General features: G+C 46.1%; 1 protein-coding gene across 3 annotated transcripts in view; it reads left to right on the top strand.

Annotated features, from left to right (window-relative positions):
- Positions 1 to 27,504, top strand: part of VWA7 (von Willebrand factor A domain containing 7) — a 149,809-nt gene that overhangs the window by 60,843 nt on the left and 61,462 nt on the right. For all 3 annotated transcript variants that reach the window (XM_077460996.1, XM_077460977.1, XM_077460986.1), the window contains one exon: positions 14,239 to 14,358. In XM_077460996.1, the coding sequence (XP_077317122.1) occupies positions 14,239 to 14,358 (120 nt within the window). The remainder of the gene's footprint in view (positions 1 to 14,238; positions 14,359 to 27,504) is intronic.

Raw genomic sequence — 27,504 nt, 5'->3', positions numbered from 1 at the left:
TAAACGTTTGTGCCGCTTTGGTTGCAGAGATATTGTGCGTTATATGTTGTGAAACCCCGCCCACTTCGCACCCCACGTTACTAAATTTGAAAAACAAACGCGCCATTCGTTTGTGCCGCGTTTGTGCTGGTTTGTGCTGCAAAAATAAACGTTTGTGCCGCTTTGGTTGCGGAGATATTGTGTGTTATATGTTGTGAAACCCCGCCAACTTTGCACCACACGTTACCGAATTTGAAAAACAAACGCGCCATTCGTTTGTGCCGCGTTTGTGCTGGTTTGTGCTGCAAAAATAAACATTTGTGCCGCTTTGGTTGCAGAGATATTGTGCGTTATATGTTGTGAAACCCCGCCCACTTTACACCCCACGTTACGGAATTTGAAAAACAAACGCGCCATTCGTTTGTGCCGCGTTTGTGCTGGTTTGTGCTGTAAAAATAAACGTTTGTGCCGCTTTGGTTGCGGAGATATTGTGTGTTATATGTTGTGAAACCCCGCCTACTTTACACCCCACGTTACCGAATTTGAAAAACAAACGCGCCATTCGTTTGTGCCGCGTTTGTGCTGCAAAAATAAACGTTTGTGCCGCTTTGGTTGCGGAGATATTGTGTGTTATATGTTGTGAAACCCCGCCCACTTTACACTCCACGTTACCGAATTTGAAAAACAAACGCGCCATTCGTTTGTGCCGCGTTTGTGCTGGTTTGTGCTGCAAAAATAAACGTTTGTGCCGCTTTGGTTGCAGAGATATTGTGCGTTATATGTTGTGAAACCCCGCCCACTTCGCACCCCACGTTACTAAATTTGAAAAACAAACGCGCCATTCGTTTGTGCCGCGTTTGTGCTGGTTTGTGCTGCAAAAATAAACGTTTGTGCCGCTTTGGTTGCGGAGATATTGTGTGTTATATGTTGTGAAACCCCGCCAACTTTGCACCACACGTTACCGAATTTGAAAAACAAACGCGCCATTCGTTTGTGCCGCGTTTGTGCTGGTTTGTGCTGCAAAAATAAACATTTGTGCCGCTTTGGTTGCAGAGATATTGTGCGTTATATGTTGTGAAACCCCGCCCACTTTACACCCCACGTTACCGAATTTGAAAAACAAACGCGCCATTCGTTTGTGCCGCGTTTGTGCTGGTTTGTGCTGTAAAAATAAACGTTTGTGCCGCTTTGGTTGCGGAGATATTGTGTGTTATATGTTGTGAAACCCCGCCCACTTTACACCCCACGTTACCGAATTTGAAAAACAAAAGCGCCATTCATTTGTGCCGCATTTGTGCTGGTTTGTGCTGCAAAAATAAATGTTTGTGCCGCTTTGGTTGCGGAGATATTGTGTGTTATATGTTGTGAAACCCCGCCCACTTTACACCCCACGTTACCGAATTTGAAAAACAAACGCGCCATTCGTTTGTGCCGCGTTTGTGCTGGTTTGTGCTGCAAAAATAAACGTTTGTGCCGCTTTGGTTGTGGAGATATTGTGTGTTATATGTTGTGAAACCCCGCCCACTTTACACTCCACGTTACCGAATTTGAAAAACAAACGCGCCATTAGTTTGTGCTGGTTTGTGCTGCAAAAATAAACGTTTGTGCCGCTTTGGTTGCGGAGATATTGTGTGTTATATGTTGTGAAACCCCGCCAACTTTACACCCCACGTTACCGAATTTGAAAAACAAACGCGCCATTTGTTTGTGCTGCGTTTGTGCTGCAAAAATAAACATTTGTGCCGCTTTGGTTGCGGAGATATTGTGTTATATGTTGTGAAACCCCGCCCACTTTACACCCCACGTTACCGAATTTGAAAAACAAAAGCGCCATTCATTTGTGCCACGTTTGTGCTGGTTTGTGCTGCAAAAATAAACGTTTGTGCCGCTTTGGTTGCGGAGATATTGTGTGTTATATGTTTTGAAACGCCGCACACTTTACACTCCACGTTACCGAATTGGAAAAACAAACGCGCCATTCGTTTGTGCCGCGTTTGTGCTGGTTTGTGCTGCAAAAATAAACGTTTGTGCCGCTTTGGTTGCGGAGATATTGTGTGTTATATGTTGTGAAACCCCGCCCACTTTACACCCCACGTTACCGAATTTGAAAAACAAACGCGCCATTCGTTTGTGCCGCGTTTGTGCTGGTTTGTGCTGTAAAAATAAACGTTTGTGCCGCTTTGGTTGCGGAGATATTGTGTGTTATATGTTGTGAAACCCCGCCCACTTTACACCCCACGTTACCGAATTTGAAAAACAAACGCGCCATTCGTTTGTGCCGCGTTTGTGCTGGCTTGTGCTGCAAAAATAAACATTTGTGCTGCTTTGGTTGCGGAGATATTGTGTGTTATATGTTGTGAAACCACACTGACTTTACACCTTGTTACTACATCTTACATACAGAACTTACAGAACCTATACTCAGCTTGGGTTTCCTTAATGTAAAGCTCCTCCCACTGTGCCGAGCACTGCACTTCATACTGTACTCTGGAAAAGGCAGCATTGGAGCTCGAACAACTTTTTGCTTGATGGTTTCATTCTAGCTCAGGGAATCCAGGGTAAATTAATTTTTAACATCTTTAATTTTACTTATTATTAATAATTATGCAATGTATTCAATTGCAGTAAAAATAATACATTTGGAATAGGTGATCGTGTGTTTGCTGTGTGTATACAAACAATTTTTTTTGCAATACTAGCACATCAATCTAATATAGTGGTCAGGTGGCAACACTAGTTGTGTTAATAACTGATGTCCCTATGTACTGTATACATCCTTTGTTCAGGGGTAGCCAGAATGTAAAATCATTGTAGTAACATACAGAAATGCTTTAAACTAGGGATGAGCCGAACACCCCCCAGTTCGGTTCGCATCAGAACTTTCGAACGGACCGCAAATTCGTACGAACGTTAGAACCCCATTGAAGTCTATGGGACTCAAACGTTTGAAATAAAAAGTGCTAATTTTAATGGCTAATATGCAAGATACCGTCCTAAAAAGGGTTTGGGGACCTGGCTCCTGCCCCAGGGGACATGGGTCAATGCCTAAAATCTTTTTAAAAATGGCCGTTTTGGCGGGAGCACTGATTTTAATGACGATTAAAGTGAAAAAAAAAAGTGAAATATTCGTTTAAATATGGTGCCTGGGGGGTGTCTGTAGTATGCCTGTGAAGTGCCACGTGTTTCCCGTGTTTAGAACAGTCCCTGCACAAAATGACATTAAACGGAAATAACATCATTTAAAACTGCTTGCGGTTTTAATGTTATATCTGGTTCCGGCAATATGGATGAAAATCATTGCGAAAAATGGCATGGGTAGCCCCCTCCGCCCATTACCAGCCCCTTTGGATCTTGTACGGATATTAAGGGGAACCACGTACCCATATTACAAAAAGGAAAGACGTGGGGACACCAGGCCCTATATACTCAGAACAGCAGTATACAGGTGATGCAAACAAGACAGGGACTGTGTAGGTTTGTTGTGTTAAGTAGAATCTGTTTGTAATTTTCAACTGGTACATTTTTAAAGTGTAGCTCCAGTCAAAAAATCTATTTTTAAGCTTTTTGGAAAACATAGGGAAGGGTTATCACCCCTGTATAATTTGTTTTGTCGTCCATCTTTTTTCATCTCACTTGCTGTTGTCTCCTTCCGTTTGCAAGTAGCAGATGTTTGTAAGTTGGATGTTTGAAAGTAGGGGCCTGCCCTATATGCTCTGCAGAAATGGCGGAACAAGGTGTTGGTGTTGTCACAACATTGTAAGCCCTCAAAGTGACTCTTGGTGGGCGCTGGAGCGCCCTGCTGTGAACGATTATATCAAGAATTGTAATTACATGCCATTGTTGAACAGTGGTAGAAAAATTGACCTTTGGTGGTTGTGGTGCTGGTGCCACAACACTATAAGTCCTCACAGTTACTCTGGGTGGGCACAGGAACGGGCCCTCCTGTGAACTATTATATCAAGAATTGTAATTAATGAAAAATTGGGCCTTAGGCACTGGTGCTGGTGCCACGACACTGCAACCTCTCCCATGTACTCTAGTTGTGGTGCAGGAATGAGCCCTGCTGCAAAGCATTGCATCAAAAATTGTAATTAAACGCCCCTGTTAAACAGGGGCTGTAAAATTGGGCTGGTGGCATCACCCAGAACCAAAAATGTTCTTCCAACATATCAGCGGAGGAGGAAGAGGATAGACAATCAACATAACAGGACAGTCACTCAGCATCAGCATAGGTAGTCTTGAAGGGATGTGATATTTCAAAAAAAATTATTCGGTTACATCAGCTTCAGGTGCTTGGTAGCTGTGGGTGATCCAAGACTGATTCATCTTGATAAAGGTCAGTCGATCAACTGAGTCGGTGGACAGGCGCACCCTGTGATCGGTAACAAAGCGATCCATCCTCAAGACCCAGTAAGCCAGAGGATTTTCGGTGGGAAAGGTGTCCAAGTCTGACCTTGCCCCTAGGTATTCCTGCACCATGTAAATCAGACGCTGGCGATGGTTGCTGGAACCGATCATACCTTGGGGCTGCGGACTAAAAAATTGTCTGAACGCATCGGTCAGACGGCCACCTTCTCCACCGCTCCTTCTGACCGATGCCTCAGCAACACGTTGTCCAGGACCAGGAGTTTGTAACCTCCCAGTCTCTGGGAACGCGTTGCACAGACCTTTCTGCAAGGCCTCCCGGAGATGTCTCATCCTCTGCTCCCTCTGCGACGGCAAGATAAGGTCGGCAACCCTACCCTTGTACCGTGGATCAAGGAGAGTGGCCAGCCAGTAATGGTCCCTCTCCTTGATCCGAAGAATACGAGGATCCTTCCGCAGGCTTTGCAAGATCAGGGAGGCCATGCAGCATAGGGTAGCTGAGGCATTCGGTCCGGAGTCCTCTGGGTCACTAATGACAACATGATCTGCAGCTACCTCCTCCCAGCCACATACAAGTCCACGGGTTTCTTGGGACTGTAAATCATCCCTACAAGACTGCTGCTGCTGCTGATGCTGAGTGCCAGCATCCACCTCCATGCTGACACAATCACCCTCCTCCTCCTCCTCCTCATCCTCTTCCTGTGTGATGGGTGGCACAGCAGGAACACTGTCCTGATAAAGGGGGCCTTGAGAGGCAAGGAAGTCCTCCTCTTCCTGCCTCTGTTCTGCCTCAAGTGCCCTGTCCATTATTCCATGCAGCGTATGCTCCAAGAGGTGGACAAGAGGTACAGTGTCACTGATGCATGCACTGTCACTGCTCACCATCCTTGTGGCCTCCTAAAACGGTGACAGGACAGTGCATGCATCCCTTATCATGCCCCACTGGCGTGGTGAGAAAAAACCGAGCTCCCCTGACCCTGTCCTGGTGCCATAGTCGCACAGATACTCATTGATGGCCCTCTGCTGCATGTGCAGCCACTGCAGCATGGCCAACATTGAGTTCCACCTGGTGGGCATGTCACATATAAGTCGGTTCTTGGGCAGGTTCAACTCCTTTTGGAGCTCAGCCAGCCGAGCACAGGCATTAAATGATCGGCGGAAATGCACATAGACTTTCCTGGCCTGCTTCAGGACATCCTGTAAGCCCGGGTACCTTCCCAAGAACCGCTGCACCACCAGGTTAAGGACGTGAGCCACACAGGGCACATGTGTCAGTTGTCTTTGTCGGAGGGCGGAGAGCAGGTTGGTGCCATTGTCGAAAACCACCATTCCTGGCTTAAGCTGGTGTGGCGTCAACCACCTCTCGGCCTGCCCCTGCAGAGCTCACAAAACATCTGCCCCAGTGTGGCTCCTGTCCCCCAAACTAACCAGCGCAAGCACTGCATGGCATCGTATTGCCTGCGTACTTGCGTAGCCCCTGGAACGTCTACGGAGCACCGCTGGTTCTGAGGACAGAGCACTGGAAGAGGCCATGGAGGAAGAAGAAAAGGAGGGGGTGGAGGAGAGAGGTGTGTCACAACCAGTAGTAGCATTTTGGAGGCGTGGTGGCGGAACAACCTCCAACACTACTGCACCTTGTCCTGCATCCTTCCCAGCTGCCAGAAGAGTGACCCAATGGGCCGTGAAAGACAGGTAACGTCCCTGTCCATGCCTGCTGGACCATGAGTCAGCCATAATATGCACCTTACCGCTGACCGCCCTGTCTAGCGAGGCAAGGACATTGCCTTCCACATGCCGGTAGAGAGCCTGAATCGCCTTCCGTGAGAAAAAGTGGCGTTTGGGGACTTGCCACTGAGGGACCGCACATTGTACAAACTCACGGAAGGGGGCAGAGTCTACCAACTGAAAAGGCAGCAGTTGAAGTGCTAGCAATTTAGCCAAGCTAGCATTCAACCGCTGGGCATGTGGATGGCTGGGAGTGAACTTCTTTCGACGGTCCAGCAGCTGGGGCAGGGACATTTGCCTGCTATAATCGGACGTGGGTGTACTGCTAGCAGAGTGCCCGGAAGCACTTGGCTGTGACACACCTAATTCTACACCTTCATTCCTCTCAGAGCAGGTTTCAGAGAGGACTGAAGGTCTAGTGGGGTTGGAGATGCCAGCTGATGAGGAGCAAGGAGAGGTCCGCTTTGTTCTTTGGTGTGGGTCTTTGAGGTACGCTTGCCAACGAGCTGCATGGCAGGTCAACATATGTCTCTTCAAGCATATGGTGCCCAAGCGGCTGATGTTTTGGCCACGCGAGATACGCTTGAGACATATGTTGCAAATAGCAGCAGTGCGATCTGATGCACTCGTCTCAAAAAAGGCCCACACCAAAGAACTTTTAGAATAACGCGCAGAGGCAGCGCCCTGCACAGGCGGAGCTCTGCGGTGTAATTCAGTCGGTGTGCTGCCCCTAAGCTGGCCCCCGGAGGGCATCCTGCCTCGTTGGACATGTGCCTCCTCCTCCTCCCTCCTATCAGGCACCCACGTGGAGTCAGTGCCCTCATCATCCCCTCCCTCTTCATCGCTGGAGCAAACCTGGCAGTATGCTGCAGCTTGTGGAACATGACTGCCAGATTGCTGTCCTTCTTGAGCATCCCCTCTCTCTGCGCTCACGCTACTGCCTTCCTCTAGCTGAGTATCATCATCAGAGCCTACAAAACACTGGGCATCCTCCTGGAGCATGTACCCAACACTGTGCTCAAAGAGTTCAGGAGACTCCTCAGGGGGGCGTGGTGGGTCAAGGGAAGGAGTCACTGATGATGACATTGAGAGGCGGGAAGATGATGGGTTGGCAGCTTCTTTGCTAGTTCCCTGAGCCTGGGTGAGAGAGGATGAGGAGGATGAAGAGGGCTTGGTCATCCACTCTACCAAGTCTTCGGCATGTTGCGGCTTAACATGTCCAGCTGCCGAAAAGAAGGACAAGTGTGTCCCATGGCCACGTGCTGATGATGACGATGTCTCTAGACACAGAGCCTGCTTGCCCTCTTTTATCGGCTCGTGTCTGTCTGCCTCTCCTTGTTGGCCTTCCAGACATGGTAATGGCCTGAAGAGAGATGGGAAAACCAGCATTCGGCATTCGGGTAGTGTATATTGTGCTGGAGGCACACACAACTTCCACTAACTCCTACAGATGGCTCAGTTAGAGAAGAGCTATGTAGGTGGATATAACGGTGTATACTGCGTTCAGGGCACGCAGACAGCACGCACAATCTCCTACAACTGACTGCAAGTTTTATTTAAAAAGAGCAAGATAGCTAGCTATATAGGTGGATATAACCGTGTATACTGCGGTCAGGGCACGCAGACAGCACGCACAATCTCCTACAACTGACTGCAAGCTCTATTAAAAAAAGAGAAATATAGCTAGCTATATAGGTGGATATAATGGTGTATACTGCGGGCACGCAGACAACAACCACTACAGAAGTGCAAGAACGAAAAATCGGCCGATAATAAAAGGTGTATACTGTGTTGAAGGTACACAGAACACCCACTAACTCCTACAGACGCCAATACACTACACAAGGCCACCGCGTTGGCGGCCTTATATAGTGTGGGGCGTGTACTACACAGCCTGAGCTATGATTGGCCACAGGCATCCTGCCTGTGGCCAATCATGGCTCTCCTTGCTGTCTGCGCTGTGATTGGCCAAGCATGCGGGGTCACAGTGCATGCTTGGCCAATCATGAGCCAGCAATGCACTGCGGTGGCGCAGTGCATTGTGGGCCGTGAGCGCCACACGAATTTGGCGCGAACAGCCCATAACATTCGGTATTCGCCGAACGGACGAACAGCCAATGTTCGAGTTGAATGTATGTTCGACTCGAACACGAAGCTCATCCCTAGTGAACAGTGTAGTGGACAGTATAGTGTAGTGATCAGTGTAGTGGTCAGTATAGTGTAGCGGACAGTATAGTGGTCAGTGTAGTGGACAGTATAGTAGTCAGTATAGTGGACAGTGTAGTGGTCAGTGTAATGTAGGACAGTATAGTATAGTGGTCAGTGTAGTGGACAGTGTAGTGCAGTGGACAGTATAGTGGTCAGTGTAGTGTAGTGGTCAGTATAGTACAGTGGTCAGTATAGTATAGTGGTCAGTGTAGTTCTCAGTGTAGTGGACAGTATAGTATAGTGGTCAGTGTAGTGTGTAATGGTCAGTAAAGGAATTAATCAAGTAGGTTAGTGTAGTGGTCAGTATAGGAATCAGGTAGGTCACTGCTATTGTATTTGAAGGGACTCGGGGAGTGCTAAAAGTCTGCAGGTTAGGGGGTGCAAATTACTTGCCTTGACCCGGGTGCTGACAACCCATGCTACTCCACTGCCGCCCAGTAGATGGCTCACTGCGGGTCGATCAACCAGGGACAGTGTGGAGACAGACGACTGACCAGCTGAGATCCGGAAACTGGGTAGGTAGCAGGTGGATAGCAGCACGTAACAGACCGATAAGCAGCTACCATGGTGGGGGCACAAATCAGCTTTAACACGGAAATTCAGGCTCACTTAGCATATTCGCTCGGGGGGAATGCCTAGGAGGTCACAGCATCACGCTGCTGCTTGGCGCCATGTAGTAACTCCGCCCCTCCATCATCTGCACTTCTTTCTGATGAATATGTGCAGCTGGAAATATCCCCTACTTTGAGACATATGAAGGGTGGTACAGAGGATTCACTTGGAGGAACAAATCAAATATCTGCACTGTATCTCCCACCTGCAAGCTTAGTTCTTCATTTTTTTTGCTTGAAAGTTGTAGATGGCCACTCCGAACCTCTCTCTCCTGCTGGAGTGCTGTTTTTCTTGGTTAACGTCTGGTTTAAACTTATGTTAAAAGAGAACTATGTCCCAACCTTTTTTTGGCCTTAGTTCTCTTTTTGTTCACAAGGTGACATATAGTATGTTCTCCTGTGACAAAAAAACTCATGTGCATGTGGCGGGCCATTGCCCACTATATGTTGCCAGTGCAGATCAATGCTGCAACCGGTACAGATCCTGACAATACTGTCGAGATCCACCCTGCCGCCTGATTGACAACTGCTCTGGCTCACTAGAGCCAGAGCCATCTGTGCCTGCCCCCTCCCTGTCTGTTCTTCCATTCAGCACTAGAGAATCGGAAAGGGGGGGACACCTGTGGGGGTGGCAAAACTATGCATATGAAGTAAAACATGTATAATATCCACCAAATCTGCACAAACCATTAACAAATAAATCTAGTTGTATGTATGATTTAATAACGAGGTGCTAAGTTGTTGTGGTTTGACAATATATACTGCTCAATATCTCTGCAACTATACCAGCAAAAACCCGGCAGAAGCAAATGGTGTGTTTGTTTTTAAGATTCAGCAATGTGGGGTGAAAAGTGGGCGGGGTTTCAGCAACTATAACGCACAATATCTCCGCAACCAAAGCAGCACAAACGTTTATTTTTGCAGCACAAACCAGCACAAACGCGGAACAAACGAATCGCGTGTTTTTTTTGAAATTCGGTAACATGGGGTACAAAGTGGGCGGGGTTTCACAACATATAACACACAATATCTCCGCAACCAAAGCGGCACAAACATTTATTTGTGCAGCACAAACCAGCACAAACGCGGCACAAACGAATGGCGCGTTTGTTTTTCAAATTCGGTAACGTGGGGTGTAAAGTGGGCGGGGTTTCGCAACATATAACACACAATATCTCCGCAACCAAAGCGGCACAAACGTTTATTTTTGCAGCACAAACCAGCACAAACACGGCACAAACGAATGGCTCGTTTTTTTTTCAAATTCGGCAACGTGGGGTGTAAAGTGGGCGGGGTTTCACAACATATAACGCACAATATCTCCGCAACCAAAGCGGCACAAACGTTTATTTTTGCAGCACAAACGCGGCACAAACGAATGGCGCATTTGTTTTTCAAATTTGGTAACGTGGGGTGTAAAGTGGGCGGGGTTTCACAACATATAACGCACAATATCTCCGCAACCAAAGCAGCACAAACGTTTATTTTTGCAGCACAAACCAGCACAAACGCGGCACAAACGAATGGCGCGTTTGTTTTTCAAATTCGGTAACGTGGGGTGTAAAGTGGGCGGGGTTTCACAACATATAACACACAATATCTCCGCAACCAAAGCGGCACAAACGTTTATTTTTGCAGCACAAACCAGCACAAACGCGGCACAAACGAATGGCTCATTTTTTTTTCAAATTCGGTAACGTGGGGTGTAAAGTGGGCGGGGTTTCACAACATATAACGCACAATATCTCCGCAACCAAAGTGGCACAAACGTTTATTTTTGCAGCACAAACCAGCACAAACACGGCACAAATGAATGGCGCATTTGTTTTTCAAATTCGGTAACGTGGGGTGTAAAGTGGGCGGGGTTTCACAACATATAACGCACAATATCTCCGCAACCAAAGCGGCACAAACGTTTATTTTTGCAGCACAAACCAGCACAAACGCGGCACAAACGAATGGCGCGTTTGTTTTTCAAATTCAGTAACGTGGGGTGCAAAGTGGGTGGGGTTTCACAACATATAACGCACAATATCTCTGCAACCAAAGCGGCACAAACGTTTATTTTTGCAGCACAAACCAGCACAAACGCGGCACAAACGAATGGCGCGTTTGTTTTTCAAATTCGGTAATGTGGGGTGCAAAGTGGGCGGGGTTTCAGCAACTATAACGCACAATATCTCCGCAACCAAAGTGGCACAAACGTTTATTTTTGCAGCACAAACCAGCACAAACGCGGCACAAATGAATGGCGCGTTTGTTTTTCAAATTCTGTAACGTGGGGTGCAAAGTGGGCGGGGTTTCAGCAACTATAACGCACAATATCTCCGCAACCAAAGCGGCACAGACTTTTATTTTTGCAGCACAAACCAGCACAAACGCGGCACAAACAAATGGCGCGTTTGTTTTTCAAATTCAGCAACGTGGGGTGCAAAGTGGGCGGGGCTTGCATTAAATTGAATGTTTAATATTTCAGAAACCGAACCGGCACAAACACTAATTTTTGGGGCACAAATCAGCACAAACGCGGCACAAACGAATGGTATATTTTTATTCAGGTTTTACAAACATGGGGTGCCAACTTCACACAGCTCATTACATAGATTTTCTGTTGGATTCATGTCAGGTGATTGGCGGGGCCATTCTAGCAGCTTTATTTTCTTTCTTTGAAACCACTTAAGAGTTTCCTTGGCTTTGTGTTTGGGATCATTGTCGTGCTGCAATGTAAACCTCGTTTCATCTTCATTATTTGTAAATATTTTATCATATCTACAACACTGAAGAAATTACACTTTGCTACAATGTAAAGTAGTGAGTGTACAGCTTGTATAACAGTGTAAATTTGCTGTCCCCTCAAAATAACTCAACACACAGCCATTAAAGTCTGAACCGCTGGCAACAAAAGTGAGTACACCCCTATGTGAAAATATCCAATTTGGGCCCAATTAGCCATTTTCCCTCCCCGGTGTCATGTGGCTCGTTAGTGTTACAAGGTCTCGGGTGTAAATGAGGAGCAGGTGTGTTAAATTGGGTGTTATTGCTCTCACTCTCTCATACTGGTCACTGGAAGTTCAACATGACACCTCATGGCAAAGAACTCTCTGAGAATCTGAAAAAAAGAATCGTTGCTCTACATAAAGATAGCCTAGGCTATAAGAAGATGCCAAGACCGTGAAACTGAGCTGCAGCACGGTGGCCAAGACCATACAGTGGTTTAACAGAACAGGTTCCATTCAGAACAGGCCCTGCCATGGTCGACCAAAGAAGTTGAGTGCACATGCTCAGCGTCATATCCAGAGGTTGTCTTTGGGAAATAGACGTATGAGTGCTGCCAGTATTGCTGCAGAGGTTAAGGGGATGGGGGGTCAGTGCTCAGACTATATACTGGAACCATGTCCTGGGGTCTGATGAGACCAAGATAAACTTATTTGGTTCAGATGGTGTAAAGCGTGTGGGGCGGCAACTAGGTGAGGAGTACAAAGACAAGTGTGTCTTGCCTCCAATCAAGCATGGTGGTGGGAGTGTCATGATCTGGGGCTGCATGAGTGCTGCCAGCACTGGGGAGCTACAGTTCATTGAGGGAACCATGAATGCCAACGTGTACTGTGACATACTGAAGCAGAGCACAATCCCCTCCCTTCGGAGACTGGGCCTCAGGGCAGTATTCCAACATGATAACAACCCAAAACACACCTCCAAGACAACCACTGCCTTGCTAAAGAAGCTGAGGGTAAAGGTGATGGACTGGCCTAGCATGTCTCAAGACCTAAACCCTATTGCGCATCTGTGGGGCATCCTCAAATGGAAGGTGGAGGAGCACAGGGTCTCTAACATCCACCAGCACCGTGACGTCGTCATGGAGGACATGGAAAAGGACTCCAGTGGAAACCTGTGAAGCTCTGGTGAACTACATGCCCAACAGGGTTAAGGCAGGACTGGAAAATAATGGTGGCCACACAAAATACTGACACTTTATAGGGTGTACTCACTTTTGTTGCCAGCAGTTTAGACATTAATGTCTGTATGTTGAGTTTTTTTGAGGGGGTAGCAAATTGACACTGTTATACAAGCTGTACATCTACTAATTTACATTGTAGCAAAGTGTAATTTCATCAGTGTTGTCACATGAAATGATATAATAAAATATTTACAAAAATGTGAGGGCTAAGTTCAATACTTATTTTACCCGCTGTATCTTCTGTCTGGCTTCCTGGGTTATCTCTTCACCTGCTGTGGCTATTATGAGGCAGAGAGGTCATTCTATACATAGACTTGCATTGTTAGAAGAAGCAGTAAATTATAGCCATTGTGTAGTACTGCATCGCAGGAAAAGAACCTGTGTATAGAATGAGCTAATATGGCTGCTTCCATGTACATATATAGTTTCATAGTTAGTGAGGTTGAATAAAGACACCAGTCCATCCAGTTCAACCTGAGTGAGTGTCTACAATTGTCCCTATCCCTGCACATTGCACACTCTCATCGGTCCCTACCCTCAAGGAGCCCACAATCCAAGGTCCCCATTCATACACTAGGGCCAATTTTGGACAGAAGCCAATTAACCTACTTGCATGTCTTTGGATTGTGAGAGGAAACCAGAGTACCCGGAGGAAACTCACGCAGGCTCACGGAGAACATGTAAACTCCAGGCAGGTAGTGTTGTTGTGTGGTTGGGATTTGAACCAGCGACCCTTCTTACTGCGAACCACTACACCACTGTGCCGCGCAACTATAAGCTATATGTAGGGGAATTAAAAAAATTAAGGGGGAAGTACAACCAAAGCTTGTTTGGATGTACTCCTCCTATATATCACAGGAGTGCAGTTTTTTCTGCACTCCTGTAAACTGTGTTCAGCAGACAGCGGGCTGAAGTCCGCTGTCTGTTGACTTTACAGAGCTGGTGCAGGCTTGGGCAAGATCGCAACAATGGAGTCTAGATCCGCCCACATTCCTGGACCAGCATCCAGCTCAGCCTCTCAGTGAACCGCTGAGAGCCTGAGCCAGCCACTCCCACCTCTTCCAAAGCCCAGCACTCCAGCAGTGAGAAGGGGGGGCAGAGCAGAGAGCGGTGACTGACAGTCACCGGATCTCTGCTCACGGGCTCAGTTCTCAGTGTTAGAGCTGACATGGGACAAATTCAGCATCTGTAAGTATAATTGTGAAAAATAAATCCCATATAGGTTGATCACAATCATCCAAATAAATAAGACATTTCTTAAAGTTCAACTATTCTCTTCTACTCCTTTTATTCCCTTAAATCCCTTAAGCCATTTATGCTTCCCTGTCTCTCCCCACTCTTACTAACCTCCATGTTTCCCCATGTGACCTCTTTGTCTCTCTTTATGCTCAGCCTCTGATCAAACGTGTACAGATTGCACTGTCTCTTGCCAGAATAACATTGTAGCAGCCATCCAAAAGAGACATCTCCTGACATCTGGATACTATGGAGAGACACCAGAGAAGCCACAAGGTAGGTTTTATGTTGTTGCATTTTTAAAACATGCTATGCCTTAAAGTAGTTACAAACCTCTGAAATGAAAAATGAACAAATCATAGCCTTCTACAGTGTGTATCTGACATAATCCAAAGCTTCTAATGTGATTTCTGCATGTGTCCAGGGGGGTGGGGAGGGGGGCTCCAGCACACAGTTTGTGATTGATAATCTCAGCTCTGAATTGTGTGTGCCCATTCCCTCCATAAAGGTCTCAGATTATACTCATTGCTCTTCAGTAAGCTGTGCTGTGTATGAGGGCAGATCCCTGTCCCCTGCCTCTGGAAGCTCAGAAATCCTGTGTAAACTGCACACTTTGAATGGCTCTGGAGAACAGAGCATTACAGATAAACGGGTACAGCTTATGTGGGAAGATTTGTTTAACCACTTCAGCCCCGGACCAATAAAAAGCCTAAGGACCAGAGGTCTTTTTACAATTTCGCACTGCACTGCTTTAACTGGTAATTGCGCGGTCATGCAATGTTGTACCCAAACGAAATTTGCATCCTTTTCTTCCCACAAATAGAGCTTTCTTTTGATGGTATTTGATTGCCTCTGCAATTTTTTTTTTGCGGTATAAATGGAAAATGACCGAAAATTTTGAGAAAAAATGATATTTTCAAATTTTTGTTATAAGAAAAATCGAATAAACTCAATTTTAGTCAAACATTTAGGGCAAAATTTATTCAGCCACATGTCTTTAGTAAAAAAAAATGTCAATAAGCTTATATTTATTGGTTTGCGCAAAAGTTATAGCGTCTACAAACTAGAGTACATTTTCTAGAATTTACACAGCTTTTAATTTACGACTGCCTATCTCATTTCTTGAGGTGCTAAAATGGCAGGCCAGTACAACCTCCCCCCAAATGACCCCATTTTGGAAAGTAGACACCCCAAGGAAGTTGTGGAGAGGCATGTTGAGCCCATTGAATATTTCTTTTTTTTCTCCCAAGTGATTGAATAATGACACAAAAAAAAAGAAAAGTTTACAAAAAGTTGTCACTAAATGATATATTGCTCACACATGCCATAGTTATATGTGGAATTGCACCCCAAAATATATTTTGCTGCTTCTCCTGAGTACGTGGATACCACATATGTGGGACTTTTTGGGAGTCTAGCTGCGTACGGTACCCCGAAAACCAATCACTGCCTTCAGGATTTCTAAGGGTGCAAATTTTTGATTTCACTCCTCACTACCTATCACAGTTTCGAAGGCCATAAAATGCCAAAATAACACAAAACCCCCCCAAATGACCCCATTTTGGAAAGTAAACACCCCAAGCTATTTACTGAGAGGCATGTTGAGTCCATGAAATATTTAATATTTTGCCACAAGTTGCAGGAATTAAAAATAAAAATTTTTTTGTTGCACAAAGTTGTCACTAAATAATATATTGCTCACACATGCTATGGGCATAAGTCAAATTACACCCCAAAATAAATTCTGCTGCTTCTCCCGAGTACGGGGATACCACATGTGGGGGACTTTTTGGGAACCTAGCCACGTACAGGACCCCGAAAACCAAGCACTGCCTTCCGGATTTAAATATAAAATGCTACCAAAAATACTGTTAGCGATCGCAGGGATCAGGCCTGACTCTGCGATCGCTGCAGTTATGTTTTTAGTGTTTTGTAAGTGACAGTGATCGATCGATCGATACTGCACTTAGGTGGGCTGGGCAGAGGGGCAAAATGCAGGTGCTAGCAGGTATCTGGACTGATCCCGCTAACAATGCGTTTTTTTGGAACCCTAAACTGCTGGGGATGCTAGTATAGATCTGATCAGATCAGATATTGATCTGTTCAGATTCTATACCACTACGGGAGGTTTATGCTTTGCGTGTGGGCAGGGGAGGGCTGGCAGCCTTAGGCCTGGTGGGCAAGTCCAGTCAAGTGGCCCACTGAACCACTGAATCAGCTCACCACCCATCTACACCACATTCCCCATACAGAGAGAGAGGGAGGGAGACTGCTCCACATTGCCCCAAAGAGAGAGAGACTGCTTGACACTGCTTCCACAGAGAGAGAGAGACTGCTTGACACTGCCTCCACAGAGAGAGAGACTACTTCACACTGCCTGCACAGAGAGAGACCCCGCTTCACACTGCCTGCACAGAGAGAGACCCCGCTTCACACTGCCTGCACAATGAGAGACCGCTTCACACTGCCTGCACAGAGAGAGACCGCTTCACACTGCCTGCACAGAGAGAGACCGCTTCACACTGCCTGCACAGAGAGACCGCTTCACACTGCCTCCACAGAGAGAGACCGCTTCACACTGCCTCCACAGAGAGAGACCGCTTCACACTGCCTCCACAGAGAGAGACTGCTTCACACTGCCTGCACAGAGAGAGACCCCGCTTCACACTGCCTCCACAGAGAGAGACCGCTTCACACTGCCTCCACAGAGAGACCCCTCTTCACACTGCCTCCACAGAGAGAGACTGCTTCACACTGCCTGCACAGAGAGAGACCCCGCTTCACACTGCCTCCACAGAGAGAGACCGCTTCACACTGCCTGCACAGAGAGAGACCGCTTCACACTGCCTCCACAGAGAGAGACCGCTTCACACTGCCTCCACAGAGAGACACCGCTTCACACTGCCTGCACAGAGAGACCCCGCTTCACACTGCCTCCACAGAGAGAGACCGTTTCACACTGCCTCCACAGAGAGACCCCGCTTCACACTGCCTCCACAGAGAGAGACCGCTTCACACTGCCTGCACAGAGAGAGACCCCGCTTCACACTGCCTCCACAGAGAGAGACCGCTTCACACTGCCTGCACAGAGAGAGACCGCTTCACACTGCCTCCACAGAGAGAGACCGCTTCACACTGCCTCCACAGAGAGAGACTGCTTCACACTGCCTGCAATGACCCCGCTTTACACTGCCTCCACAGAGAGAGACCGCTTCACACTGCCTCCACAGAGAGAGACTGCTTCACACTGCCTCCACAGAGAGAGACCGCTTCACACTGCCTCCACAGAGAGAGACTGCTTCACACTGCCTGCACAGACCCCGCTTTACACTGCCTCCACAGAGAGAGACCGCTTCACACTGCCTCCACAGAGAGAGACTGCTTCGCACTGCCTGCACAGACCCCGCTTTACACTGCCTCCACAGAGAGAGACCGCTTCACACTGCCTCCACAGAGAGAGATTGCTTCACACTGCCTGCACAGACCCCGCTTCACATTGCCTCCACAGAGAGAGACCCCGCTTCACACTGCCTGCACAGACACCGCTTCACACTGCCTGCACAGAGAGAGCAGTCACTTTCTGTGCAGGCACTGTGAAGCAGTCAGTCTCTGTACAGGCAGTGTGAAGTGGAGCAGTCTCTCAGAGAATGGAGCAGTCTCTCAGAAAGAGACTGCATGATTTCCCCCAGAGAGACTGAGAAAAAAAGGTTGCCCCTTCCCCACACCCAGTACACAGACCAATGAGACTGCAGGAAGATGAAGACTAAAGACTGTGCTGTCACTGCCACCACACTAAGCACTACCTGTGGAGTCCGGAGCTTCTCTGGTGAGTGAGCACCACACCACTGGGCAAGCCAAGCAAGCAGAGTAGCTGAGAGTCACAGTGAGCGCAGCAGGCTAAACACGCAAGTCCTGCTGTCTCCCCGGCATGAACACCAGATTCACCAGGGTGCAGGTTCCTCCTGTCTCAATTGTGGATAGTAAGAAATGCACATGCAGGCGCATGCCGGAGCACTGGCCAGATTAAGGACATTGTGGGCCTGGTGCTGCAGTGGAGCAGGTTTAGGAGTGGCAGGGATATGAGGTAAGTCATGTCATATCCCAGCTCTTGCCCAGACTTGGTCACAGCCCCACAGGGCTGTAATGTTAGGGAAGCCCAGAACTTGAATTACCAAGCTTCCGTAAGAGCCGTGTGTCGGTGTGTGCTCTGAGGTGAAAGTTTCTAAGCCATCAGAATACAGTGATCACTGCTGGCAGCTATAGCAGCCAGCACTGATCGCTAAAAAACATAAAGACACGCTGGTTGTACTGTCAGTTGATGGAGTCAAATTCTGTACAACCAGTCTGCATAGAGATAGATTGAAATGCCTGCTGAACCGGCAGAATTTCAATCCGTCTATAGAGTCCACCAGTCTCTGGGTTTAATAATATCCTCAAATCTTCTGAAAGGGGGGCTCCACTTAGGTGTAGAAATTCACTTTGAACTCCACCTTATTTCCAGAACTCTCTTTAGGGTCCTTTAACACTGAAGGAGCTGTACAGGCGTTTTAGTGCTAAAAAATACAACCAGTCTGCATAGAGATAGATTGAAATGCCTGCTGAACCGGCAGAATTTCAATTCGTCTATAGAGTCCACCAGTCTCTGGGTTTAATAATATCCTCAAATCTTCTGAAAGGGGGGCTCCACTTAGGTGTAGAAATTCACTTTGAACTCCACCTTATTTCCAGAACTCTCTTTAGGGTCCTTTAACACTGAAGGAGCTGTACAGGCGTTTTAGTGCTAAAAAATAGCACCTGTAAAGCGCTTCTTATGCCACCCCAGGTTTCCCACTGGGGCGGTGCGCGTGAAGGACATTCTAAAAAGTCCAGCAAGCAGCATTATTGGGGCGGTTTGGGAGAGGTGCCCAGCCCATTGAAATTAATGCCACACGGCCATTTTTAACACTTTCTTTGGCCACTAGTGGGGGTTAAAAGTGCCCCGCTAGCGCCACTAAAACAATGGTAAAGCGCCACTAAAACAAGCAGCGCTGTACCACTACCGCCCACATCGCCCCAGTGTGAAAGTACCCTTTGGTATTAGATGTGCAAACAAAAAGGTGAGACCACATCTAATACCTACAGAGAGTAATGGAAATAAGGTGGAGTTCAAAGTGAACTGTGTCATTACCTGCAGGGATTGGCATTTAGGGGGGTTAAAGCAGGCAGGGATGAAATGTGATATCAACTATTCACTGCCTGTCAAATGCCTCTGAAAAGTGACCTGAGCATGGATCACTTTTCAGAGGAGTGGCAGTGGCTGCTGCAAGTGAATACAAGCATTTAGGCTCACACTGGTGTGCTGCGGTTTGGCTGCAGTGGGGGTGTACTGGCGGGTGTCACACCCCCTCAGACTTCTTTTAGGTTACTCATTGTTGCTGCACGTTCTGAAAGTGCACCAAACATGCAGCATGCAGGACGTTTTGTGCACTTTCAGAACATGCAGTAAAAATGTGCATCCTCTATGTCCCAGGGGCAACATGCAGGATGACTGCCAGTACACCAGCACTGCAGCCAAACTGCAGCATGTCAGTGAGAGCCCACATCATACCACCTAGCCCTAGGAGGGCAAGGTACTGGCACAGGCTGCTAGAAAAAAACTCTTTGGCTGCAGAGAGGAGGAGAGAGGAGGAGCTCACTTACTTGGATGGTCCCAGCCTCCCAGGAGCCTCACTGGATTCCAGACAACTGCTCAGATTGAGCAGAGAGCAGGTCCAGCCTCTGCCAGCCAATGGTGTGGAGTAGGGAGGGGCTGGGCGGGGCTGTGCTGTGTAACACAGACTGTCAGCCCTGACATGAAGACATCGCTGGCTCACAGTACTGGACTCGGCCAGCTCAAGAACTGTGCATGTTGCGGTTTTGAGCTGACAGCACAGCAGCCTTTGCCACCGCATATCAGAGCAGCCCAGGGGGCAATTGCATCCCTGCCCCCTGGCCCAGCCCGCCCCTGCGTGTGGGTGTTAGCCGTACTGGCACTAACCTAGCGCTGCCTGGGGCGACACAGACCCTGACCCTAAAACCTAATTGATATCACCCGCCGAGTGATCAGGGGGTTAAACCTTTATTGGGTAATAAATGGTGGGTGCCCTGATGCTATAAAAAGCAAACTAACCAGAGTCACCCGTAACACTTATACGATGATCACTGGTGAAAGGGTCAACTAGGGGCAATCAGGGGGTTCAAATTTTTATTAGGTAGTATATGGGGGTCCCTGGCGCTATATAAAAACCTGACGGGGAACCTAAATAACTAACTGGCTACCTAACGACACTAGTGACACTAATGCAGCGATCAGAAAAACGATCGCTTAGTGACACTGGCAGAAGGGGGTAAAAGGGTTAACTAGGGGCAATCAGGGGGTTAAAACCATTATTGGGTAGTATATCGGGGTACCTAACGCTATAAAAACCTGGCGGTGAACCTAAAAAAATAACTAGCTACCTAACGACACTAGTGACACTAATGCAGTGATCAGAAAAATGATTGCTTAGTGACACTGGCAAAAGGGGGTGAAAGGGGTAACTAGGGGCAATCAGGGGGTTAAAACCATTATTGGGTAGTATATTGGGGTACCTAGTGCTATAAAAACCTGGCGGTGAACCTAAAAAAAAACTAGCTACCTAGCGACACTAGCGACACTAATGCAGCGATCAGAAAAATGATCGCTTAGTGACACTGGCAAAAGGGGGTGAAAGGGTTAACTAGGGGCAATCAGGGGGTTAAAACCATTATTGGGTAGTATATCGGGGTACCTAGCGCTATAAAAACCTGGCGGTGAACCTAAAAAAAAAACTAGCTACCTAGCGACACTAGCGACACTAATGCAGCGATCAGAAAAATTATCGCTTAGTGACACTGGCAAAAGGGGGTGAAAGGGTTAACTAGGGGCAATCAGGGGGTTAAAACCATTATTGGGTAGTATATCGGGGTACCTAGCGCTATAAAAACCTGGCGGGGAACCTAAAAAAATAACTAGCTACCTAGCGACACTAGCGACACTAATGCAGCGATCAGAAAAATGATCGCTTAGTGACACTGGCAAAAGGGGGTGAAAGGGTTAACTCTAGGGGCAATCAGGGGGTTAAACCTTTATTGGGGGGTGGTAGGGGGCTACCCTGGACCTAACACTAACTGCCCTGACAGTTTTTACTGTGATCAGTAAATAAATGATCACTGCAATCAGTGACACTGTGATTGGGGGGGGGGGGATCGGGGGGCGATCGGGGGGGATCGGGGGGGGTTTGTGTGCCTGTGTGTGCCTACATGTCAGTGTAGTGTTGGTGCACACTTACTTTGTCTTCTCCTCGTAGTCCGGTCAAAAAGACCGCCCTGAGGAGAATGACATCACTTCCTCCCTGCCTGTGTATACAATACACAGTGGGAGGAAGCTTCTCATTCGCCAGGAGCGATCGAGAGCGGGTGGCCAGAAACCAACGGCCATCCCCTCATCTCGGATCGCTCCTGAAGCGAACCGGACCGCCGTATCCAGCGGGAGGGGGTCCGATCGGACCCCCCACCCGCTGGAAGGCAGGCACGTACATGTACGTGCTTGTGCCTGCCTGTGCCATTGCGATGACGTACAATGGCAATACGGCGGTCCTTAAGTGGTTAATCTCTGTGCATCACCTGAGGCTGGTTACTTCACTGGGTATACAGTGCCTTGAAAAAGTATTCATATCCCTTTAAATATATCACACTTTGTCATGTCACAACCAAAAACATAATTGTATTTTATTGAGATTTTATGTGATAGACCAACACAAAGTGGTACATAATTGTGAAGTGGAAGGAAAATGATAAATGGTTTTCAAAACTTTTTACAAATAAATATGTGAAAAGTGTGCATTTGTATTCAGCCCCCCTGAGTCAATACTTTGTAGAATCACCATTCGCTGTAATTACAGCTGCAAGTCTTTATGGGGATGCCTCTACTGCCCTGTACACACGGTCAGACTTCCAACGTAAAATGTGCGATCGGATCTTTTTTTTTTTTTTTTAATCTTTAAATTTTTTTATTTTATTTGCTTTATATTCAAATTTACAAATATTGCCACAAAATAATCACATACAATAATTCCCCTTACAAACAAATTTCCCTTATCCCCCCCTCCCATCCTCCCTCCCCCTATCAACCCTCTCCCCCTCCCATTCCCTCCGCCGATAATATTCAATTCACAATTTATACAAAAGAAAAATTTTAAATAACATCAAACTTAAACAAATTACTCATTCCCTTCTCCCATCCCCCTCCCCACCTCTCATTCATTCCCTCCTTCATCCATCACTCTTGCAACTTACTCACCCTTTCTCATTGCTCACCCCACTTTCCCCATATTTTAACAAACTTCCCATAATTACCTCTTTTCCTATATATGTATTCCTCCTTTTTTATGTTATCTTTCACCCTTTCCATCCATTCCTTTACTGTAGGCGCTTCCCTCCTCTGCCATTTAAACGCAATTAATTTCCTCCCCTGAAAAAGGCATCTAATAACCGCTGTGTGGATATCCCTTCATACCTCCTCTTCTTCTATCAATCCCATTATACAGATTTTAGCTTCTACTTCCAATGATAACCCAAACACTTTATTAATTTTCCCTATTATTCCTACCCAATATCTATATAATCTTGGGCATCGCCAAATCATATGTATTAAATCTCCTCTTCGGTCCCCACACCTTTGGCATTCTGCGTCCTGTCTACTCCCAAATCTAAACAATTTAAGAGGAGTGTAATATACCCTATGGATTAAATACATTTGAGATATACTATGTGATGGAGATAAGGAAACTTTCGCCCCCAATGCCAGAATCTTTTCCCACTGTTCTACCGATATTGGGCCCACCTCTCTTTCCCATTTTGCCTTTTTTTTCTCCTCTATTACCCCTTCTTGTTCTGTTCCCTTTAGATACCTATAGATCTCAGAAATACCTCCTTTCGATATATTATAGCTTATGATTCTCCTGAGTGCAGGCATCTTACTCCATTCCAACTTCCTGTTTCTAAATTGTGCCTCTAACGCATGTTTAATTTGTATATAATTAAGGAGGTAATAAGCCGGTAACCCATATTCATCCCTTAGTTCCTGAAATGTTTTCAGTCTCCCGTCCTTATATAGTTGTACTAAGAAGTGTACGCCCCTCCGATCCCATTCTACTAATCTCCCCATTTTCTTAATTTCCTCTAAGTTTTTATTTTCCCATATTGGTGAGAATTCTGTATATCCTCTGTACCCCAATATTACTTTTACCTCCTCCCAACACTTTACCATCAGTTGGACTGTGGGGCAGCTGGTCCTAAATGAGTTGGCTTCCACGGCTTCTGCGACCGTATTATGTGGAGTATCCCTCCCCAGGGGACCACCCCCCCTTCCTGTCACTGCTACCAGGTTACCTCCCCTCATATACTGTAATTGGGCAGCCAGAAAGTAGTATCTCATATTAGGTAGCGCCATCCCACCCATTTCCCTTGGTCTCTCTAGTACTTGTAAGCTAATTCTTGCCACACTGTTCTTCCATATCACCTCTCTAAACAAACTTTCCATTTTTTTAAACCAATATTTTGGAATCCAAACCGGTGAGTTTTGTATAACATATAATATTTGAGGCATCCACACCATCTTAATTAAGTTGCACCTACCGGCTACTGACAAGGGGAGGTTCTTCCATATTCTAATTTTACGCTTTAATTTTGACATAAGTGGAACTAAATTCCCTGCTATATACTGCCTTGGGTCTGCCGTCATATTCACTCCCAAGTACTTCATTTGTTTAACTGTTTCTATTTGGGATACCTGTACTGGTAGTGGGGTATCGAGGGGATCCACTGGTAGGAGGGCAGATTTTTCCCAGTTAATTTTAAGTCCAGAGAAATACCCGAATTATTTTATCAGGGTCATTGCCGCCACCAATGAGGGCCCCGTGTCCCCTAATAACAGCAATACATCGTCTGCATACAAAGCAACCTTTTCCTCTTCGTTCCCTCTTTTAAACCCCCGGATATCCTGCGCCTCTCTCAAGGCTATAGCCAGAGGCTCCATCGAGAGGGCGAAAAGCAGGGGCGACAAAGGGCACCCCTGTCTTGTCCCCCTCTCCAAATGGAACCCCTCTGAACATTCCCCATTTATTCTCACTTTCGCCCTAGGACTTGTATACAGTACTCTTATCCATTGCATAAATCTCGGACCAAATTGAAATTCCGCCAGCACCCTCCTCAAATAATGCCACTCCACACTATCGAAGGCTTTTTTTGCATCTAAGGACATAACTGCTCTATTTCCTTTGTTTTCTGAAGGAATCTGAATGTTTAAATAGGTGCGTCTCACATTCATATTTGTGGACCGCCCTGGGATAAACCCAGTTTGGTCCTGATGTATTAGTTTTGGTATTATATTTTTTACCCTTGTTGCAAGTACTTTTGCCAAAATTTTAACATCTGAACACAGTAACGATATAGGTCTATATGATGCAGTCTCCAATTGGTTTTTCCCTTCTTTTGCTAGGACCACCACTGTGGCCTCCATCATTGATTGCGGCAACTGTCCCGCTTCAAAAGCGCCATTGAACACCTGTAGGAGAGCCGGTAAAAGTATCTCCCCAAATTTTTTATAAATCTCTATCGGCAGTCCATCCGGACCTGGTGCTTTCTGATTTGTCATTTCTGCTGTTACTTTTTGCAGCTCCTCCAGGGTCAATGGCGCTTCCAAGCCCTCCCTATCTTCCTCCGACAGCCTGGGTAATGTTATTTTCCCAAAAAATTCCTGCATCTCCCCCTCTACTTCAGAGTTTGAAACTTTATATAGTTCCTCATAATATTTTCTAAACTCTTCCACTATTTCAGGTGTTGACTTCCTCATACCTCCCTCCCTGTCCAATATCGCCGGTATTATTGGGGACGAACTATTTGATTTAGCAATCATTGACAATACCCTCCCCACTTGTTCCCCTTCGCCAAAGAAGGACTGCCTCTGGAACTGCCTTTTCTTCTCTTCTTTCTCCCATATAAGTCTTTTATATTCTACCTGATTTTTCTCCCATTCCTTGGAACTTTCTTCTGAGGGGGCCCTTATATACCTCTCTTCTGACCTCCTTACCCTTTCTTTTGCTTCTATTTCCTTTGCTAACCCATTCTTCTTAATCTGCGATATCTTTTTTATTAGTTCCCCCCTTAAGAAGGCTTTCAAGGTATCCCACATTATTCCCAGGGACGTAGATCCCACATTTATGCTCAAAAATTCTTTTAGATTTTCTTTTACCCCCTCCATGTTATCCATTAGTTCTAACCAAAATGGGTTTATCTTCCATTCCCTTCTACTACATCCTCTCCCTATTGTCATTAAAAACATTACCGGTGAATGGTCCGAAATTCCCCTTGGCTCGTACTCCACTTTCTCCACCATCCCCAGCGCCTCTTCATTACACAGCACCATATCGATCCTGGACAAGGTGGAGTACGTCTTAGAGTGACAAGAATACTGTTTTTTTAAGGGGTTCCACCTTCTCCATATATCCACAAAACCTGTTTCTTCACAGAATTGAAATAACAACCCATTAGGTCCCTCCCTACTACCGACCTTCTGTGGGAACCTATCTATTTTTTGATCCATTATCATATTAAAGTCCCCTGCTATTATGACTGGGATTCCAGGCTTATCCTTTATAAACTTCAGCAGTTCATATAATATTTCTGCATTAAATGGTGGTGGGATATACACAGTTGCAATCACACATACTCTATCTTCTATACCACAAAAAAGGAACACATATCTCCCTTTAACATCTATGATGCTCTGCCTGCAGGTTAGGCCCGACCCAGGATCTATTAAGACACTCACTCCCCTTGAGTAGGAGGTGTATGTAGAATGATATTGTATCCTATATTTTCTGTGTCTTAGCACACTGATTGTATCCCGGTCCAGGTGGGTCTCCTGCAAACAGAGCATCCCATAATTACCCATATTCCCCATGGAAAATAACGCACGTCTCTTCAGCTGTTCCTTCACCCCCCGTATATTCCAAGAACAAATTTTAACCTTTTTAGTGAAGTTCCCTACCTTACTGCTTACTCCCATATTTAAAACCTAAATCACAATATCATACTTTTATTCTCCATTCTACGTGCTTTCTCTGTGTTTTCACACGTGGTCTCCCCCTTACTTTTTTCTTTTTTCCCTGTGCTCCAAAATTTTAATCCCACACATATTTTGTATCTCAAATTTACCATATTTCTTATGCACATTTTACACACATTTTATATAAATTGAACAATATTATTTCCTTGTGCCTCCCTTAATTTCATTTTCTTGTGCCCTTTTTCCCTGACCACCGTATTCAATGCAATTTCACCCATCAACTTTATACTTAAATATTTTTTTTGTGCAATTAATAATCCTTTACCATGCCTGCCTATATCCTTTCCTATCCTTTCAACCTCCTTTCTCTCGCTATCATTCATCCATTCATACTCCCCTTCCCTTTTTTCTTTCCCCTCCCCAACCCTCCCATGCCCCACTTGGGGCCCTTCTAAGGGGCTTCCAACATGACCGTTTTTACCTCCCAGGGTGATATATCCTCCCCACCTACTCGCCCTACCCACCCACTCCCATTACTCTTATTTCAATAACAAAAAATAGTCCACATTACTGCCGAGAAAAAAAAAAAAAAAGGGGGGGAAGGGGGGAAGAAGAGAGGGAGGGAGACAAACAGAGCAATATGGGGGCATTCCCTCTTAGTCCAGAAAAAAAAATAAAAAAAAAGGAAAAAAATGTCCATTTTCTTTCTGTTTTCATATTACAGCATTCCCCTCTGTTGCAGCAGACATTTATTTTCCTCCAACCACGACTTAACTTCTTCTGGACTATTAAAAAATGTGTTTTCCCCAAATGCTGATACCCTCAACTTTGCCGGATAAAGCAATGCATAGTTCACTTTAAGACTCTGCAATTTCTTTTTGCACTCTATAAACTTGGCTCTCTGTCCTTGCAGCTCTGGGGAAAAATCCGGATACAATGAAATCTTTATCCCATTATATTCAAGGTTACGCAGTTCTCTTGCTCTTTGAAGGATAACAACTTTATCTCTATAGGACAGCAATTGGATGATTATGGGTCTAGGATGACTTCTTCCTTCCATCATCCTAAACGGAATTCTATACGCCCTTTCAATTGCAAAAAATCTTGATAGCTTCTCACTCCCTACTTTATCCTTTATCCATATTTCCATAAATTCAGCAAGATTATTGCCTTCACTTTTCTCCGGAACACCTAAAACTCTGATATTTTTCCTGCGTATAATATTTTCCATATTGTCCATTTTAGCCATACACAAATTTAACTGGCCCTTCATCATTTGCATCTCCTGTTTCAGCGGGAGTACATCATCCTCCACC

The sequence above is a fragment of the Lithobates pipiens genome, unplaced genomic scaffold, assembly GCF_037356315.1.
Source record: "Lithobates pipiens isolate NorthernLeopardFrog02 unplaced genomic scaffold, aLitPip1_a1.2 Scaffold_1, whole genome shotgun sequence".
Lineage (NCBI taxonomy): Eukaryota > Metazoa > Chordata > Amphibia > Anura > Ranidae > Lithobates > Lithobates pipiens.
The sequence above is the reverse complement of the archived record's forward strand: the minus strand, read 5'-3'. Positions and strand labels throughout refer to the sequence as shown.